General features: G+C 60.2%; 5 protein-coding genes across 5 annotated transcripts in view; 2 read left to right on the top strand and 3 right to left on the bottom strand.

Moving 5' to 3' along the window:
- GGTG_12002 (RO10) overlaps positions 1 to 1079 on the bottom strand; it is a gene marked incomplete at its 3' end in the record, with an annotated part of 1711 nt that extends 632 nt beyond the window's left edge. Inside the window, exons 1-3 of the mRNA XM_009229894.1 lie at positions 903 to 1079; positions 315 to 567; positions 38 to 249 (exon numbers count right to left, since the gene is read on the bottom strand). Coding sequence (XP_009228158.1) covers positions 38 to 249; positions 315 to 567; positions 903 to 971 — 534 coding nt within the window. The 5' untranslated portion in view covers positions 972 to 1079. The remainder of the gene's footprint in view (positions 1 to 37; positions 250 to 314; positions 568 to 902) is intronic.
- On the top strand, positions 864 to 3709 carry GGTG_12001 (amino acid transporter). The gene is made up of 5 exons (XM_009229893.1): positions 864 to 1353; positions 1472 to 1548; positions 1677 to 2275; positions 2348 to 2507; positions 2578 to 3709. The coding sequence occupies exons 1-5, from the start codon at positions 1283 to 1285 to the stop codon at positions 3330 to 3332; spliced, it is 1662 nt and encodes a 553-aa protein (XP_009228157.1). The 5' UTR covers positions 864 to 1282; the 3' UTR covers positions 3333 to 3709.
- Positions 3710 to 4243: 534 nt separating this feature from the next.
- On the top strand, positions 4244 to 6910 carry GGTG_12000 (hypothetical protein). Its single transcript, XM_009229892.1, has 2 exons — positions 4244 to 5939; positions 6020 to 6910. Exons 1-2 carry the CDS (start codon positions 4502 to 4504, stop codon positions 6391 to 6393), a joined length of 1812 nt encoding a protein of 603 aa, XP_009228156.1. The 5' UTR covers positions 4244 to 4501; the 3' UTR covers positions 6394 to 6910.
- A 408-nt stretch (positions 6911 to 7318) lies between these two features.
- Positions 7319 to 13926, bottom strand: GGTG_11999 (hypothetical protein). The gene is made up of 4 exons (XM_009229891.1): positions 12049 to 13926; positions 11855 to 11926; positions 11557 to 11775; positions 7319 to 11421 (listed from the first exon to the last, which is right to left on the bottom strand). Exons 1-4 carry the CDS (start codon positions 13091 to 13093, stop codon positions 8693 to 8695), a joined length of 4065 nt encoding a protein of 1354 aa, XP_009228155.1. The 5' UTR covers positions 13094 to 13926; the 3' UTR covers positions 7319 to 8692.
- Positions 13927 to 15761: 1835 nt separating this feature from the next.
- GGTG_11998 (hypothetical protein) lies at positions 15762 to 16224 on the bottom strand. The gene has a single exon (XM_009229890.1). The coding sequence runs from the start codon at positions 16153 to 16155 to the stop codon at positions 15913 to 15915; it is 243 nt and encodes an 80-aa protein (XP_009228154.1). The 5' UTR covers positions 16156 to 16224; the 3' UTR covers positions 15762 to 15912.
- Between the last annotated feature and the right edge of the window lie 1166 nt (positions 16225 to 17390).

Raw genomic sequence — 17390 nt, 5'->3', positions numbered from 1 at the left:
CGGCCTCGAGGGCGCGGGCGCGGGGCGCGGTGGCGACCAGGGCGGCGCTCAGGGCGGCGTCCGGCACGGGTACGTCGCCCGTCACCGAGGCGGCGAGGGCCGAGGCTGTGGCCGGGAAGGAGGCGGCCGAGGCCAGGACGACGGCGCGGAGCTCGCCGAGGCCGAGGCGGGTCGGGGGCTGCGGCGGCTTCTTGGGATCCTGGGAGATGGGCTGGTCGGTCGAGGCGAAGAGGTCCGGGTGTTTTTTGTCTGGGCGAAAAAGTTAGTTTTGCGGTGGCGATGGGGGCTCCGACTCAGGCCCGGCATCTCCGTACATATGTTCAGCAGGTCGCCGTAGACTCGCGTCCTGTCGACGAGCCTCGCAAAGCGCCTCTCGAGGTCTAGTAACGAGCTGACGGCCGAGGTCCTGGGCGGCGCATCGGGGGCGCCAGCGGGGCCGTAGACGATGTGCTCGAGGCGCAGCAGGCGGGCCTCCAGCAGGCCGATGGTCGAGAGTGTAGTCTTGTCGAGGGAGTCGTCCATGGCTCGAGTAGCAGTGGCAGTGGCTGCCAAGGCCGCAAGGAATGGCTGGGTAGTTTTTTTTTTTTTTTTTTTGTCTGGAGATGAGCACCTGCTACAGGTAGGTAGGTACCTCGGCGTAGGCCGCCGTTTGGTCGTCGAGCAGGTTCCGTAATGGATTTGGTAATGGCGGGCAATTACAGCTCGCGAAACGGCAGCTGATGTGAGCTGCGACGGCTGCATCCTAGGGTCGCGACATGCCGACATGATTGGTTAGGATGACGCCACAGCCCCGTTCAAAGGATCCCACCCCCCACTTAACGTCAACTGTTCTGGGCGCTTGGCTCGTGAGAGAAGGCGCCAACGTCACACTTTGTCCCATCCTCCGTTCCTCCCGAGCGTACCAAGCCTACCAAGCCTCCTCTGCTGCTGCCAGACGCCTTCAATCCACTGCTCTGACCGCCGACGTGCATTTTTCAATCCTTCTTGCAGTATAACCAACCCGCCCTTTACTCCCACGCCCGCAAGAGCAGGACGACAATCCATCAACCCGGCTCGCGAGCCGCTTGAGAGGGGCCAAGGCGTCGGTCGCTCTTTGCCCTTCAACAAGCCGCCAAAACCCGCCGAAAGCCGACGACGCGGCGCTTTCCCGACCAACGAAAGACCACCAACGACCCGAACCGACCGATAATTCGAGCGCCTTTACTTGCCCCGAGAACCCTTCCGACGACTGTCCTCCCGCCCTCCAAAGCCGCACGCGCCTGGCAAGAGACCAGGCAGAGGAATGCCCGCGTACTCTACCTTTTCCGATGGACCTGGATCTGGACGGCGAAATAGTGTTGGAGACATGGCGAGGTGAGCACGCGACCACTCTTGCTTCGTTTCTCCCACCCTCCTCTCCGCCTGCTGGGCGGCCACTGGTGTACCACTTGCCTTCTATCTTGCCGCCCTGCTGACCACGCATGACTCTCAGACGTCTCACCCGGGGCCTAAAGGCCGGTGCCGGTCAGGCATCTATGCTGAGCAGTGTAATCAATCTGCTGAACACGAGTACGATGCGCCCGCCTCCCCCTTCCGCGCCTCAGCCCGACCCGCCCGGAAATCGCTGTTACCTGCTCCCAGGACACACAAACACAGAGATGGCTGACAGGGCCCGCTATCGGGATGACATATTGCAGTTGTTGGAGCAGGAACATTGACCATGCCGTCGACCATGTCGCACATGGGCATCGTGTTTGGCTCCATGGTGATATTATGGGCCGGCTTCACGTCGGCGCTGGGGCTGTACCTGCAGTCACGGTGCGCCCGCTACCTTGATCGCGGCCACAGCTCCTTTTTTGCCCTGTCGCAGCTCACGTACCCCAATGCCGCCGTGGTTTTTGATGCCGCCATTGCCATCAAGTGCTTCGGCGTCGGCGTCTCGTACCTCATAATCATTGGCGACCTGATGCCGGGCGTGGCGCTCGGCCTCCTTACCGACGGTTCCGACGGAAGTGAGGAGCTTCTGGCGCCTTACCTGCTCGACCGCAATTTCTGGATCACGGCCTTCATGCTGGTGATAATACCGCTCAGCTTCCTGCGCCGCCTCGATTCGCTCAAGTACACAAGCATCGTCGCCCTCGTCGCCATCGGCTACCTGATCGTGCTTGTCGTCTACCATTTCGCCGCCGAGGCCCACCCGGGCAGGGGCGAGATCCGCCTGATGACGTGGGAGGGGCCCGGCGCCGTCCTGCGCGCCTTCCCCGTCGTTGTGTTTGCCTACACTTGTCATCAAAATGTATGCACTTTTCGCGCCTGTGTCTTATCTTGGATGGTTGCGGATAGAGATGCTGACGCGAGAGAAACATAGATGTTCTCGATCCTCAACGAGATCAAGGACGGCTCGCCCGGGAGCATAGTGGGTGTCATCTCGGGCAGCATCGGCTCGGCAGCTGGCATATACATCCTTGTCGCCATTACTGGCTACCTGACCTTTGGAAACTCGGTCGCGGCCAACATTATCTCCATGTGTATGCACATTCCAGCTTTGTCATGGCGGTGGCCTTTCTCCATGGACGCTAACACGCATCCCCTGTGTAGATCCTGCAAACATCGCTTCCACGATAGGCAAGGCAGCAATCGTTATTCTGGTCATGTTCAGCGTGCCCCTGCAGATTCACCCCTGCCGAGCCTCGGTGGACGCGGTGCTCAAGTGGCGCCCCAATGCCTCATCTCGCAACGCTAGCGCTGCAAGCTCGGGCGGACCGTCCTCGCCCAACAGACATAACCTATTGCTTCCGACAGCCGCATCGGCCCCACCTGACGACGGACACGGGTCACCGGTAGTGCCCATGTCGGATCTTCGCTTCGCTCTGATATCGACCGTCATCATCGTCGGTAGCTACCTGACGGCGCTGTCGGTCTCGAGCCTGGATCGAGTGCTGGCATATGTCGGATCTACGGGTTCGACGTCCATCTCGTTCATCCTGCCCGGCCTGTTCTACTACAAGATCAGCGACCCAGACAGCGTCCATCACCAGCGGTTGACCAAGGAGGATGACGACGCGGGAGCGCTCGACGACGAGGTGGATGCCGACGAGGACCCTGCCGATCTCGACCCGTCCGGGTCTGGTCTTCTGGAGAGCGTAGGCAGCCTTCGATCCGGCTTCAGCGGGCTCAGCGGGGCTTCGGGGGTGCGGCCGCGGAGTACGCGGTGGCGGCGGCAGCTGCGCTGGGACCTCGAGCACCTCGAAGAGGGCTTGCTGCGGAAGCTGGCTCTCGCTCTGGCCCTCTACGGTTTTGGGGTCATGGCCGTCTGTCTGGTCATGAACATATTCTTCGGGGCTCACCACTAGAGCCTTTTTGATCCCCCATCTTTATCTCGCGCCCGCACGGTGCCGCGACAGCAACCGGTTTAGAGTTGTACACGTTATAAAATGCACGCCGGTATTGTCGACTAAGTCCGGTTTTTGCAAGACGCTTGAGGTCGGATTTAGAATATCCAGGTGGGGTTTGGCCTTTTCAGCGCCAATCGTCCGGAGTCATGCATGTTGCGACAAGTTGTGGGAAGGACTTGAGCAAGACTGCTTGTTTCTTATTCAAGTTTCGGTGCGTTTTGTAGCGTCGACTCGCAAAACTGTCGGGTTCGATTGAATAAACTATAGAATATACTTGTTTTAGCGTTTTTTGATCTGCTCCTGGACCCTGTCTCTCGCTCTTCATCCTCGCTGGCGATTAGAACCCGCTGCAGTGGGCAACGGCCCCGCCCTTGCCGGGTCTCCAGGGATGCCATCGCCTTCCCCATCGCCCACTTGTCCGAATTGTCGGACTTCTCGTCAACCCCGGCTGAGCCGCTGACAGTAGTGTGGCATGGGAAAAGACGCGTCCAGGCCTGAGGGCGCCCCGCCAAGCGACGGCCAGAGTAACCGGGCTTCCTTGTCAAACACGCCGGGCTGACAGGTCAGATCAAATTGCCGAGCATGTATGTGCCGGTTCGGGCCTGAACAAGACGTCATCACCGTCTGCATGTAGGCATATAGGTAGATACCTACGTGTACGCATAAGAACCAATGCGTGAGATAAGCACTTCCCCTCGCTCTGGTCTCCCCAAAAGAAGGGCGGGCGCCGCGCAGGCCGCGTAAGTTCGATGACAGGCCAGCGAGCCCCTGGGCCGGCCAATCAACCGAGCCTGATCCACCCCCTCGAAACAGCGGAGAGCCTGCCGGTCGAGGTCGTCGGTTTGGGGAATGGCTTGCGACGGTTATCTATTCATATCCGTATTATCCTCCAGGCTGGCTCTGGATGGGAACTGCTAGTTTGTTTTGATCAATCGTCTTGACCAAGGTCTTTTGTCTCGTTTATTTGAACACATTACAACCCCATTCACGGTAGCGCCACTATTGGCGTCACTTACACAGCTACCTACACACTTGGAGCCAAACTCTACCCAGCTCATCTGTGTGTGTGTCTGCTTATCAGTCGCACCAGCCAAGAACCGCCGCCCAGAAGTGCCGCAACCGGCGCCATGGGTGAGCAGGATAGCGCCCGTCTGGCTGAGGCTGCCGACGGCGAAGACCACCAGTCCGAATCGACGCCGCTGCTTTCCCCTGCCGTCAGGCTCGGCATCCGTGCTCCCTCGCCGCCGCCGCCGGCCCAACATATCAGCAATGGCAAGCAGCAACACCACCACCACCGTCACCACCGCCAGAAGCCAGCGCGCCTTTACCGCCGCCGGGTCCTGGTCACGCTCTTCTCGGTCCTCATCCTGATCGAGCTCGGCACCGTCATCATCCAGGCGCCCATCAACGCCATCATGGAGGACAACATCTGCCGGCAGCACCTCGCGCTCGGCGGCGGCGGCGGCCCCGCGGCCGACAGGGGGACCGACCTGGGGCCGGGCCTGCTGCTCGACGACCCACGCTGCAAGGACGCCGACGTGCAGGGCGAGCTGGCCATGGTGCGCGGGGCGCAGCTGGCCTTCGACGTGGTGCCCAACCTGGCGGGCGCCATCCCCTACGGCCTCGCGGCCGACATGTACGGCCGCAAGCCCGTGCTGGCCCTGGGCCTGCTGGGCGTGTGCCTCGGCTACGCCTGGACCGCCGCCGTGCTGGCCCTGCCGTCGGTGCTGCCGCTGCGCGCCGTCTACCTGGCCTCGGCCTTCACCTTCATCGGCTCCTTCGGCTGCGCCGGCATCGCCCTCTTCTGGACCTTCCTGGCCGACGTGACGCCCCAGGCCGCCCGCGCCGGCGTCTTCTTCCACGCCGCCGTCGCCTTCCTGGTCGCCGAGATGGCGGGCGGGCCCTTGTCGGCCTGGCTGCTGACCAGGAGCCCCTGGCTCGCCATGCTGGTCGGCCTAGCCGCATCGTTTGCGAGCATTGTCGTCATGTACTTCGTGCCCGAGACGCTGGGCCTTCGGCTCGACGATGACGACGGCGACGACGGTGGCCAGGAGGGGTCCCGCCGCCCCGAGTCCATCATTGACGACGACGACGACGACGACGACGGCGACGGCGACGCGCCCCTGCTCGACCCCACCAAGCCCGCCGACCCCGACGCCGCCTCCTCCTCCTCCTGGCCGGTCCTGCGGCGCACCCTGACCCTCGCGGGCGCCAGCTTCCGCGAGCTGTGGGTCTTTGTGCTCGGCAACTCGCGGCTGGCGGTGCTCATGGTGCCGCTGGCGCTGTTCCTGCTCGGGCGGCTGGCGCAGGAGTCGCTGCTGCAGTACGCCACCAAGCGCTACGGCCTGACGTGGGCCGACGCCACCATGCTCATGACGGCCCGCAGCCTCGCCAACCTCGTCCTCTTCGTCGCCGTCTTCCCGGCCCTCGGCCGCCTCTGCCTCGGCCGTCTGCGCATGTCGCCCCTGCGCAAGGACCTGTCCCTCGCCCGCGTCGCCGGCGCGGTCGGCACCCTGGGCGCCCTGCTGGTCGCCGTGTCGCCGACGCCGGGGGCTCTGATGTGCTGTAGGTTTTTTTTTCTTTTCCTCCTCCGCTTCCTTGTACTCTTCCAGTGGTAACTAACAGCCAAACCCAAAAAAAAAAAGCCCTCATCGTCTTCTCCTTCGGCTACGGCTTCGCCCCCTTCATCCGCTCGCTCCTCAACGCCCTCGTCGAGCAGCGCCACCTCGCCATGCTCAATAGCTGCATCTCCTTCCTCGAGATGTGCGGCACCCTCGTCGCCGCCCCGGGCCTGTCGGCCGCCCTGGGGCTCGGCGTCCGCCTGGGAGGGCCCTGGGTCGGCCTGCCCTTCATGCTGGCCGCCCTCGGCTTCGCCGCCGCCACGGCCACCGTCTGCGCCTTCAGACTGCCCCCGGACGCGGACGACGAGGCGCATCCGTCGGAGCCGGGACTGGAGCCGGAGCCGGAGCCGGAGCCGGAGCCCGCGCGCCGGAGCCCGTACGGCACCGGGGATTGTTGAGTTGAGAGACTGACGATATATATATATACTTCCTGTATAAAACCTAGATGGAGGTGCCGCCATGCCGCCAGGTATTCTTAGTTTTCCGACGATAATACCCATTTGTTCATCCGATGTATTCATTTTATATTCTCCTAACTGGCCATCTCTTTTCTCACTTCTTTCTTCCACGGCCCTTATGTATCCACCACGTACAATTTAGAACACGTAGATGCTGCGAAGCTCGCCTTTTTTTTTCTCCCACCACACATCCATACAGCAATGAGTATGTTCTACCCGCGTCCGGCGTCTAGCTGAAACGACCAGACTATGCCGACAACCCCATCTGCCTACCTGGACCACCATGGACTCTTCTCCCGCGCCCCGACGTACCTCTCCGGACGAGGTCCTCTCCCAGTTCGCCGAGCGCGGGTCCGTTGGCCGCGTGTTCGTGAAGCAGCTCGCGAGTGTTTTGCGTCTGATTCGTCGTCGTCCAGAGGGGGGACTTATCCCGTCCTGTCCGCTTTCAAGCCTGAAGGCGCGCCTGGGGAGGATGAGACCGAATCGCTGGAAAGGCTCACCCCCCAAAGGCACACAAACATTGGCGAAGAGAAAAGTTCAAAGGATACGTGGGAAAAGGCGTGAAGAGGGTTCTAAGCGGTGTGCTCGTGGGAATTACAGGGGCTTTGAGTTGTAGATGAAGCCGTACGCGTTTTAACTCGTAGAAATCTTCAGACTTGCCGCCTTGCTTAACTCTAATAATGCCTTCACTCTTTTCTGGGATACTCTCTACTCCCCACCACCCCCACTTGCGGTCCAATGTCGTTTCTGCTTTCCAATATATCACAGCGCTTCCTGAATTTCACCTTGTCGCCCACGTCCCACATCTCACATCCGAGCCAAGCCGACAGCACAAGAAGAAGCACCTGGGTGGGATGTATTTTGCACCGAAGTGATATTTTTTGGTCTTTTTTTTCTTTCTCATTTTGTAGTGGTGGACGGAAACTCTAACACACGCACATGGACCTGACGAACCGAAAATGGGGGGTTTTGCGCGAACCAAAGAGATGATGGGGGTAAGGGGAACGATAGAGGAGGAGGTTTTGTTTTACCAAACCCGGAAACGACCCAGTGCAGGATAAAAGAGAAAGGAAACCGGGGGAGAAAAAAAACAGTTGAACAGTAGGATATGGAACCTCCGTATACCATGTAAAGCGGACTTGTGGGAAAATAGTATGCTGAAGAAAAGCAAACCAAAAGCGGAAAAAAAGGAAAGACACGCCCAGGCCCCCCATCTCTCGATTCTTTTCGTCGTCGAAACCAGACAAGACACGCACCGTTTGCTTGTGTCTCCAACCCCACAGTTCCCCCTTCCCTCAACCCCCTCATGGCCGTCCCCCTCCCCTCCGGAAAAGTCGTTTGCCTAAGCGTCCAAAAAAAAAAAGAAAGAAAGAAAACAAAACAGAGGAATCGTCTCAGGACCGGCACACAAAGGAGACCCAAGGCCCCAAACTCCCGCGCCCTTTCCGGCGTGTTTGTTGCTTTCCAGGCCTCGCTTCCCCCGCCTTTGGACGTTCCCACACACACACAGGACATGTACATTATTTCCCAAGCTTCCGCAAATGAGGCAGTTCTTTTTTATGCTCGCTTTCATCCTGATCGTGTTTTTCTTTGTCTGCCCGTTGCTCTAGGTCGAGGCCGTGGTATAATCCGACGTCAGCCGACGTAGCCCCCCAACTCTTTCTATAAGGAAACCAAACCAAATTCATGATGCGCAAGTATGAAGACAACTAAGTAGAAGATGTATAAGCTGCTTAGACAGGCGGCCCGGTGCCATCGTCACAAACTATTCCCTCGTGCTTTTTACCATGGCCTTAAGCCACCGGTGCTGATGGGCTGGAGCCCGCTTGGTCGCGACGAGGCTTCTCGACTTCGCCGCGATCAACTCAATCCACACTGAGTCGGAAGAGGCGGTGATATCCTCACATGGCCCATTAGTTCGATTCTCGCCAGAGGGCAGTCCAGACACCCTGTGCTCCGCCCAGCCGCGCGGGCGATGGGCGACCAGGATCGGGGACGACTGGTGCTGCTGCGCTCGTGCCGAGGTCGTGACTGGGGATGTTGGCGGACTGCTGCGGCTGTCGCTGAAGACGCAATCCTGAACCGAAACGAAAGAAGGAAATGTCCAACATGATCAGAATCATACCAAGGATCGCACCGCATCAGATTCTATGGGTTATCCAAGAAGTCACTGATGAACGACAGAGACATGCAAGCGGACGCTCCAGCATCAAAGCGGGCAGGAGGGCCATGATACCCTTCAGCCACCCTTGCGGTCAGCTTCGTTCTTGGGCAGCTGCTCGCCGTGTGACAGCCCATTGGCGAGGCTCTTGGTGTCACTCGGCTTCTTCCGGGACTTGGTCTTCTGCCAACCGTTTCCGCCGCCACTCGCGCTAGCACTAGCAATGCTGCCGCCATTGGGGACGACCGTATCTATCCTCGATGGCATGCGAGCCTGGCCCGAGTCTTTTGGCGAACCGTGTTTATTCCCGTTGACCTGAGGGGGCTGGACGCCATTCTCTGGCCTTGGCTTCGCCTTCGACGCGTCGGATTGGAAGTCTTTCGACGAAGATACGACAACTGGCGGCGAGGGGCGCTCCCCGTTGGCGCCACCAAGACCCTGCGCTGCCGGGCCATCAAACTTGCGCACCATCGTCGGTGATGGTGTCCGCGTCTCATAGACAGGTGATAGGTGCGTGAAGTCCGGCAGGAGGGTGCCCTGGGGGACCGCGAGGTCAAGGGGAGCAATGACGCCGTTCCGGGTCCGCGTGGCAGGCGAAATCGGATAGAGCGGCGATATGCCTCCGTCGGCTGCGCCCATTGCCGCTATCCTCTGGTTAACGGGCGGCGGAATGAACGAGTTCATGGCGGCTATCCTCTGATTAAACGACTTGGCGTCCGGGATCTGGTTCTGCGCCATCAAGGGCGAGGATGAAGGTGTCGTCGAGCCGTTGACAACGAGAGGGCGCTCAGACACCGCAGTTGTTGGCGTGCTTTCCGCGCTAGCTCTGTCGAGGGAAGAGGCATAACCGCCAATCCCGAGACCATGCGAGCTGTGCAGGGGCGTGTCGATACTGCATGTCTCGGATGTGGTGCTCTCGCTCGCAGACGGCTGGCGGCTCGATGTCGCCGACGACGGGGGCTTCGAAACCGACCCGTTTACGACCAGAGGCCGCGCTTCGATCGACAATTTGCTCGCATTTCCAGTCGTCTGGTTGAGCGGCGACGACGACACCACTGGAGTAGCTCCAGTCCCCGTCGAGTAGGCTCTCGCATGGCCGAGGGGCGACGGGGACCTCGACGTCCGTCGCATTCTCCTGTCCAGAATAGACTGTGGCGACTGGTCTGTTGACAACCTTCGCCTTGCAAGGAGGCCCTGGCCCAGGTCGCCAAAAGCAACCCCATTCGGAACCCCGTTAGGGATACTACTGCTCTTGGGCTGCTGCTTCTTGACGGGACTGGTTCCATCGCTGACGTAGTATCCCAAGTAGCCCGTAGCGCCCTCTTCTTGTGGCGGCGGCGAGTCCGACGACGACTTGCCGTCATAGTCGGTGTCGACAGCGTCATCGCTTGGTACAAAGCTAACCGGCATGCCGTTAGCCTGTCGCGCCTGGAGAACAGGGACGCCGTTCGCGTAGTCGTGGATTCCATTGACAACAGCAGCCTGGGACGAGACCGGATAGCCGCCAACACCACCCTGAGTGGTCGCTGAGGACATCGGACTCCGAGACGCCGGCTGCGACTGCGACCTAAGAGTCCCGCTGCTCGAAGACCCGCCAGCCTCTCCTGCCGCTGCATTTCTATGCAGACTTCTCCTGAACTCAGACGCTGTCGTCGGTGTGTTGGCAGCCACGCTCGCCGGAGACGAGGGGTATGCGTAGCCCGCTGGGAAGTACTGGGGTCCGAGGGGTATTTGCGGAAACAGGTAGGTGAACTCGGGACGGACCGGTGCCGACAATGGTGGCTGGTCAAACGAACCGGCCCTCGAGCGATCTGTCGACTGTTGGCCTTGTTGACCCTGCTGATGTTGCTGTTGCTGTTGCTGCTGCTGCTGCTGCTGCTGCTGCTGCTGCTGCTGCTGCTGCTGCGCAGTTACGCCACTCAACCTCTGGTGCATATTTGCAAATGCCTGCTGTTGGGCAAGCTGTTGCGAGTACAGCTGAAAGCGAAGATTCGGGTCATACTGCAGCGCGGCGCCAGCGAAGAGGGCCGGGTTGAGAAGCGCATCGGTCGTGACGTAGGAGTACTGTGCGGTTGCGACGGGCGACGCGTACCACTGACCATCCTGGCCCATAGTGGGCGCAAAGCCGGTCGCCGGGACCAGTATCGGGTTCGGGTTGTTGTCGTACGTGACGCTCGACGAGGCCCGCCGGTTGTTACCTCGGTGGTTACGGTTGCCACGATAGTTGCCGCGCCCGCCACGGTTCCCGTGCTGCTGAGATGAGCTCCTAACCAGGACTGGCCTTGGGGCGGTCGCGGGCTTCTGCCAGACGCGCTCCTCCTCCTTGGGAAACACGTACTGCTCGCAGGCCTCGTCCAGTTTCGCCTCGGCAACAAGCTCGAATGCCCGGCGGAGCTCCTGGTGGAGTCCCCTGAACGACGTATCGTCAGCTGTGTTGCCCAGGTTGCGCACCGTGTTGAAGGGCTCCTCCACACAGAGCATGTTGTTGAGTGCCAGATGCCACTTCTTCTCCGTCTTTGTGATCTTCTTGCCCAGCCGCACTGACAATGCCCACTTGTCATAGTCGAACTCGTGTGCGTAAAACCGGAAGAAGTGGAAGAGCAACTCGCCGAGCGTCTCCTTGTTCTTCTCCCCGTACCCTCGCAGCTTCGACATGTCATCGGCAAACTCGCTCTTACGGCCTGTTTCCGGCAAAATCTTCTTATGCGGACTTAGGTGAAGAGAGGGTAATATTGGCGGGCTCCTCAACTGAAGAAAGGCGATTATCATGCATATCCAGGTATACGAGCTCAGCGTGCCACCGAATGCTGCAGGGAGGAAGAAAAAGGTAACGTTGTCAGCATAGGCTACACGACGCAATCCTGGCCGGTTCATAGCACAGTATAGTGACTAGGCAGACTCAAATTCCGGCCAGGGAAGTCCCGTTTTGCACAAGTACTCACCTGCATCGTTGATAATCCTCCTCCGAGTCCAGTGCTTGATGACCATTGCCAGCGGCCGCACGCGCTCGTCGATGTCGACATACGTCAGGACCATCCGGGTGTTCTCGAGAGCTAGTGTGTTGTTGACATTCATGTCACACGCCAGCTGCAGCTCAGGGTCCCAGACTTTTACGATCGGGACCTTGGCCGAGGAAACGCACACGACCTTATCCATCCCACCTGTATGCAAAGAGTTAGCGGGCCACTCGCAGAAGACTGTCTTGGAACTAAGCTCCTCCTATACGAGGATCCAACGTACGTTTCCGCAAAAGATCAGCAATCATGCACACGTTCTCCAGCTCCTTCCAGTCGGTCGTGATACAGATGTCCACTGCAAGGGGACATGTTTCGTTAGCTACTACTGAACTCGCAGCGCGTGCATCCACGCATCCTCTGTGGGTGAGGAATCACGCCGCAGTATAAAACGGTAATTGGGCGGAAGCGGTCACATACCGTCAGAGTCGTCGGAGCACAACTTGTTGCCAGACGAGCCGAAAAGATGGACCTTGATGTTGTGCCCCGGCCAGCCCTCGTTGAAGATCCTGTCCAGTTTCTTCACCAGCTTGGCACGATTTTCCTTGACCTTGTCCGTCGGTTTTAACCGGTCGTACAGCTCACGCATGTCTGTGGTCAGCTTACGCTCCTCGTCCTCGGACAGCTTGCTCTTGATCTTGCTCGGCTCCACCGGGTCCAGGCGGTCGCCCCCAAGGCTGTAGGGCATGCGCCTCCTTCCGCGGATCATGGCCGTCTCGAAGACGCAGCCACCCAGACGCGGCGGGAGAGGCCGCAGCGACGCCATATTGTTGCCGTTGGGGTCCGAATACGTTGAGCGAGGCGAGTGGTTCTGGGTAGCAGTGGGCGAGTGCTCGCGCGACTCAAACGAGAAGTTTCGGGCATGCTGGTGGGGCGTGGAGGGGACTGAGCTGGCCTGCGCGGGTGGTGGCCGTGGTGGTTGGTTCTGATGCGGCTGGCGTGCCTGGCGAGATGAGTTGGACGACGCCGGCTGATTGGCGCCGTCGGCCTGTCTCGGAGGCATCTTCATGGTGGCTGCGGGTTCCTTCCCAGCTATGACCGCGCGGTCGGCTTTGTCTGTGTTCTTCGACAATCTATTCCCATGGCAGTTTTGGTTGCCGTTCGGTTTGGACGACGGGGCGTCCTTGTTAGACACCTTGGAGGACGACCGCGACCGTGGCCCTGGGTGCGCGTGGTTCGTGAGCCCAGAGGGGGAGTGCGGCGAGTTTTGCAGGCCGCCGCCGCCGCCTCTCCTCCCCGTGGCTATCAGCTTGTTGTAGTTGAGCAGCTGCGTCTGGTACACCGACTGGTGAGGGAACAATATGGGCAGGAGGTCGAGCGAAGCCGGAAAGACCGGGCTGGCACCCTCGGTGGCCGGGCTCGCCACCGTGTCTGTTCTCGGAGCCGTTGCGACGGGCGCAAGGTGCGGCCAGGGTGTTGTAGTGTAGGGATGCTTGGGCTCTGCTGTCGAAGACCTGCGGTCCATTAAGATGGAACCGAAATGGTCCCTCTTTCTAGCAACTTGTGCAATATCGATACAGGGTTGTGAAGCAGTCTCGGCTGATCGGGCCGGAGGAGCGAGGACGATAGTATAGGAGGCAGGTCGGAGGTTTGCGTCGGAAGAGAGGGGAGTGAGGCCGTCGTGTTTGTCGCCTTGTTGAGCTCAAACAGAGAAATACAATCTCGGCAGGAGGCGAGCCTGACAGCGGACCTGTCGTGAGCAAGGAGAAGCGCCCAGGCGTAGACAATGAAGACGCAGACAAGACGGGCGGGATAACAGCTGTTCGGGGGGAGGCAAAAGACAGGCGCCGGCTCCAGGCTTCGAATCGCGTTCTAGCAAGCCCCTTGTTCCTGTGGCTTGGCGGGTAGCGACCGTGTGAGGGTGGCCCCAATGCTGGTTTGCGTGAGGTCGGAACAAAGACGAGGCAGAGGCCAAACGAAGGGCCGCGACGGCGGCGGGCGGGCAGGGAGCCCTTTCTTCTCGATCGTCGGGGGAGTGCGGCGGGAGACCAGCCAGATCAGGGGGACAGAGGCGCCGGGTGCCGCATCTGGGTGGGAGAGCGACAGCGGCGGCCGAGGGCGGTTGAAGAAGGTGGGAGCGTCTAGGGATTTGAGAAGCTAACGGTGGTGGTTGTGCTGGTTGTTGTGGTGTTGCTGGAGAGCCAATGCGTGGCGGAATAAGAGAATGGTCGACAGGGCGAAATAAAGATGGGAAATTCGCACGGGCTGCTGCAGAGCGTCGGGAGAAGGGAAGACAAGGTACCGAGTACAGAATCGGAGGGAGAGCGAGAGAGCACGTGGGGTGCAGAGACAAAAAAAAAAAAAAGCGCCCAGAGGGACTATCAAGAAACAACAAACGACACAAAGGAGGATGAGTCGCGTTCTGGCGCCGCAAACGAGGCGATTGCGGACCGAGTTTTTGCAGTCTTGCCCGGCACTGCTGGACGTTCGAGAAACGCAGTTGCTGGCGGGCGAGGTGAAGGTAGGCGGGCAGGGAAGGGTCACGCCGTGGACGCCAGTCGAGGGTCTGGTCGGGTGAAATGGGGCAGGCACTGGGGAGCAGGTACTGGGTGACGCTGCGGCGGGTGGAGCCCGCGAGGGAGGTGCTGGTGGGGATCCCAGGGTCGCCCCCCTACTCGGTACAGGGCATGCATCGGTCGCTTTGGGTACTTCTTTTCTTCAGCAACTCGACCGGCTCGAGGCGATCAGTACATCGAATTGGCAGGTTTATGCTTGTATCCGGAGCACCTCTCTTCCTCTGTGTTCTCTCCGTGCCCTGTCTCTCCCACTCCCTCCCTTTCGCCTCAAAGGGTGCACGGTACCCGGCCCTCCGCCGCTGCCACCATATTTTTAGCAGGTACCCCCGTCCTCCACCCCACATCCACACGTTGGCACAGGGCCAGCTCCGTCTCTCCTTCCCTAAGCCACCACGCCTGACAGTGTCAATGCCCGCCAGCCCTTTTTAGCCCATCCGCGGGTGCGCGGTAGGTGGCCTGTGCCGACGGGAGGCTTGGCCTGAGGAAGCTCAATGCCTCGGGCCCACGGCGCCAGCCCTAGTCCGGGGCTGGGTCTAACAAGCGGCAATGGTGTCCAAGCCGTGGCAAAAAGCCCGGTGACAAAGTGGCCGTCCCAAAACAGGCTGCTGCCAGCTGGATTCGCTGTATGTGCCCGGGCCGTCCGTTCGGTGAATTCGATTTCGTTCTGCTGCAGCTTCGGTGGGGGCCACAGGAAACCCGTCCGCGCACTGGGCGACAGGACTGGAACCGGCCTTCAGGAACCTGGAGCCACCACACAGGAGCCACCTGAGCCTGGAGGATCCCCTTCTCTTGCTTGATAGGGCGCAGGTGGCCACCCTCCCCTGAAAGATTCAAAAGTGCGACGTATCCAGCTGCCTGCAATCTGCTACCCCCGTTTCGGGCAAGGCTTTGCTCGCCCCAAGTCTTGCCAGCAGCGCCCGAGGAGCCGCCTTGGGGGCGCGACCGATATGATTGGTGGCCACCTATACGCACACGCATGTATGTTCATCTACCTACTAGCAAACGCAGTCCGCCCGAAGTGTCTCACAGGCCATCGCGCTAGATTGAGTGAAATGCCACTGCGGCACGCGTTGCCCTGTTTCGCCACTCTGCCTTCACGCCCACAGCCCATGATTGAAACGTCGAGGCACAGAGGGCCCTCAGGTACCGTACCCAGCAAGGATCCAGCTCTCTCCTGCATATGCTGCACTGGGCACCTTTCCCGACGCAGTCAGCCCACCCGCCGAAACCGAGGTCTCTCGAGCACAACAGCAGATCCAGACATCCATTCGGCGCGCCGGCACCCAATGCCCGATAAATTAACGAAGGACATGACTCTGAAGATGCGGGTTATGCAGCAGAGGATGCTGCACCACACGAGCAGCAAGCTGAGAATTGGAGAAACAGAGTGTATTTAGTGAAGGGTTAGCGTTAGCGCGGGCTTGGGTGGGTGTATGTGGTGTGTCTTTTTTCTTTCTTTTTTTTTTTCTTCCTGTTGGCAGTCATGCCATGCCGCCTTCACGCTCTCCCAATCTAGTCACTTCACTGTGGTTTGGTCAGCGCCTTTGGGCAACGAGGCCAGTCAGCTCTGCTCCGTCATTACGTCGTCCAATGTCCCGATCCGTCCGGTCGGGGCTGAGGAATTGATGCGATGCGTCTGTGGCTGGCTGCTCCGGAATGGCCCCGCTGCGGTGCTGAGCACCAAGACCTGGCATCGTCCCAAAAAGGGAGGCAGCTGGGGCCCATGCACCACCGCTGACAGCGTCGCCCGTGGCTCCCACTCTGCGCGTCATCGCCAGTGTTCCTGACGCCCGACGTGGCTCCCGCCGTGCCTCTCAAGCTTTTGCCCGCGGCCAGTCAGGAAGACAGACAGGCCGCATGGTCCAGCAGGTACCCATCCCAGGTAGATCACCACGAAGCACTCTGGCATGGAGGCATGGTCCAATGCCGTGAGCAGCCCCAAGGTTGTGTGACGGGACTCGGAGGGTCCGCCGTCGAAATCCTCCAATTGTTTTGGTACGTTGCCCAGCATGCAATCTGTAGAACCTGCCCGCGTAGAGGAACGAACCTGCCTGCAAGCGGAACGGACCTGCACAGGAACGGGCAGAAGCCCGCCGCCAGCCAGCCAGCCAGCCCCGCACCCTGGGAGAGACACTCAAGGGAGTGTCTGTCTGGGGAGTGAGGGGAGGTGCCAGCTTGCATGTCACCCTATCCGGGCGCGCGCGAATTTCGTGTCCAAATTGCTGCTGTTTCGCGTGTGCCCGTCGATGGGCGGGTCTTGCATCTCGATTAAAATGAGACGAGACGACATCGCTGACGCCCGCTTAATTGCATGCCCAGCGGTGAGGGGAGGGAGCCGCGAGTCTGCGCGGGGGGCCCGCTACCAAATGCACCGTCGTATTGACTGACCCGTCACTTCCACTTGGGACAGTATTGGCGGCTGTGCGCCGTCTCTTGCATGTCGAAAAGGGCCCAAAGTGCCGCAAGCCATCCATGGAGAATCAATAAAGCGAAAAGGAGAGCCATGTCGCCAATAAAAACCCCAACTTTCATGTCCTGTGCTCTGTCTTCCTGCCCAGCAACGTTAAATCAGTGCTTGTGCACCACTGGAACCCTGATCCAACCTCGTGCTCGACATTCCCACGGCCAGCACCCAAAGAGCATCCATGTCTGGTCCGCCCCGTGATACCCAGCACTGCCCGGTCGTGGGCTCCTGGAACTGCGTGCCCACCAGGGAAGTGCTTCCAGAACAGAAATCCCCCTGACCTTAACTGGGTACCCCTCCCTATAGGCATATGTATCTCGGTACTCCCAGCCGAGTGCCAACTTGCTTTCTTCTTTTTTTGCCAGCCACAGAATGACGCTCCGCCCCGGTCAGGCTTCCCAGATCCCTGACTTTGCGCCGCCCGGGGTGCCGCCCGGGGTGCCGCCCGGAGGTGGGCGGTGGCCTAGCTGGGAACTTGGCGACCCCAGGCTGAGGGTACCTCGCTGCGCTGTGGGTTGCGGCTGTGTCCGACTGTCTCGCGGTCGCTCCCACCCGCCTCCCCCAATAGGCAACCTATTATACGGGCCCCACCATGCAAGTGGAAGAAACATGCAGCGCTTCTACTATACCCAGCATCGGCTTCTTGCTTGCCCACGGCCTGACAAACAACACCCATCACCCCCGCCACCCCCAGGGGTTGCGCCTGCTTATCCGCCTCGCCACCTCCCGTCGCGGCGGGAAGTGGGGGGGGNGGGGGGGNGGGGGGGGAGGGGTAGGGTAGG

The sequence above is a fragment of the Gaeumannomyces tritici genome (assembly GCF_000145635.1).
Source record: "Gaeumannomyces tritici R3-111a-1 unplaced genomic scaffold supercont2.7, whole genome shotgun sequence".
Lineage (NCBI taxonomy): Eukaryota > Fungi > Ascomycota > Sordariomycetes > Magnaporthales > Magnaporthaceae > Gaeumannomyces > Gaeumannomyces tritici.
The sequence above is the reverse complement of the archived record's forward strand: the minus strand, read 5'-3'. Positions and strand labels throughout refer to the sequence as shown.

Excerpts from the sequence above, each read along its gene's own strand:
- GGTG_11999 (XM_009229891.1), bottom strand. The coding sequence starts at position 13,093 with ATGGACCGCAGGTCTTCGACAGCAGAGCCCAAGCATCCCTACACTACA. Across the intron at positions 11,776-11,854 it reads TGCTGATCTTTTGCGGAAAC|GTGGGATGGATAAGGTCGTG; the intron begins GTACGTTGGATC and ends CTTTGCATACAG. Across the intron at positions 11,422-11,556 it reads GAGGATTATCAACGATGCAG|CATTCGGTGGCACGCTGAGC; the intron begins GTGAGTACTTGT and ends TCCTCCCTGCAG.
- GGTG_12000 (XM_009229892.1), top strand. The coding sequence starts at position 4,502 with ATGGGTGAGCAGGATAGCGCCCGTCTGGCTGAGGCTGCCGACGGCGAA. Across the intron at positions 5,940-6,019 it reads GCCGGGGGCTCTGATGTGCT|CCCTCATCGTCTTCTCCTTC; the intron begins GTAGGTTTTTTT and ends AAAAAAAAAAAG.
- GGTG_11998 (XM_009229890.1), bottom strand. The coding sequence starts at position 16,155 with ATGCTGGGCAACGTACCAAAACAATTGGAGGATTTCGACGGCGGACCC.
- GGTG_12001 (XM_009229893.1), top strand. The coding sequence starts at position 1,283 with ATGCCCGCGTACTCTACCTTTTCCGATGGACCTGGATCTGGACGGCGA. Across the intron at positions 1,549-1,676 it reads AATCAATCTGCTGAACACGA|TTGTTGGAGCAGGAACATTG; the intron begins GTACGATGCGCC and ends GACATATTGCAG. Across the intron at positions 2,276-2,347 it reads CCTACACTTGTCATCAAAAT|ATGTTCTCGATCCTCAACGA; the intron begins GTATGCACTTTT and ends AGAGAAACATAG.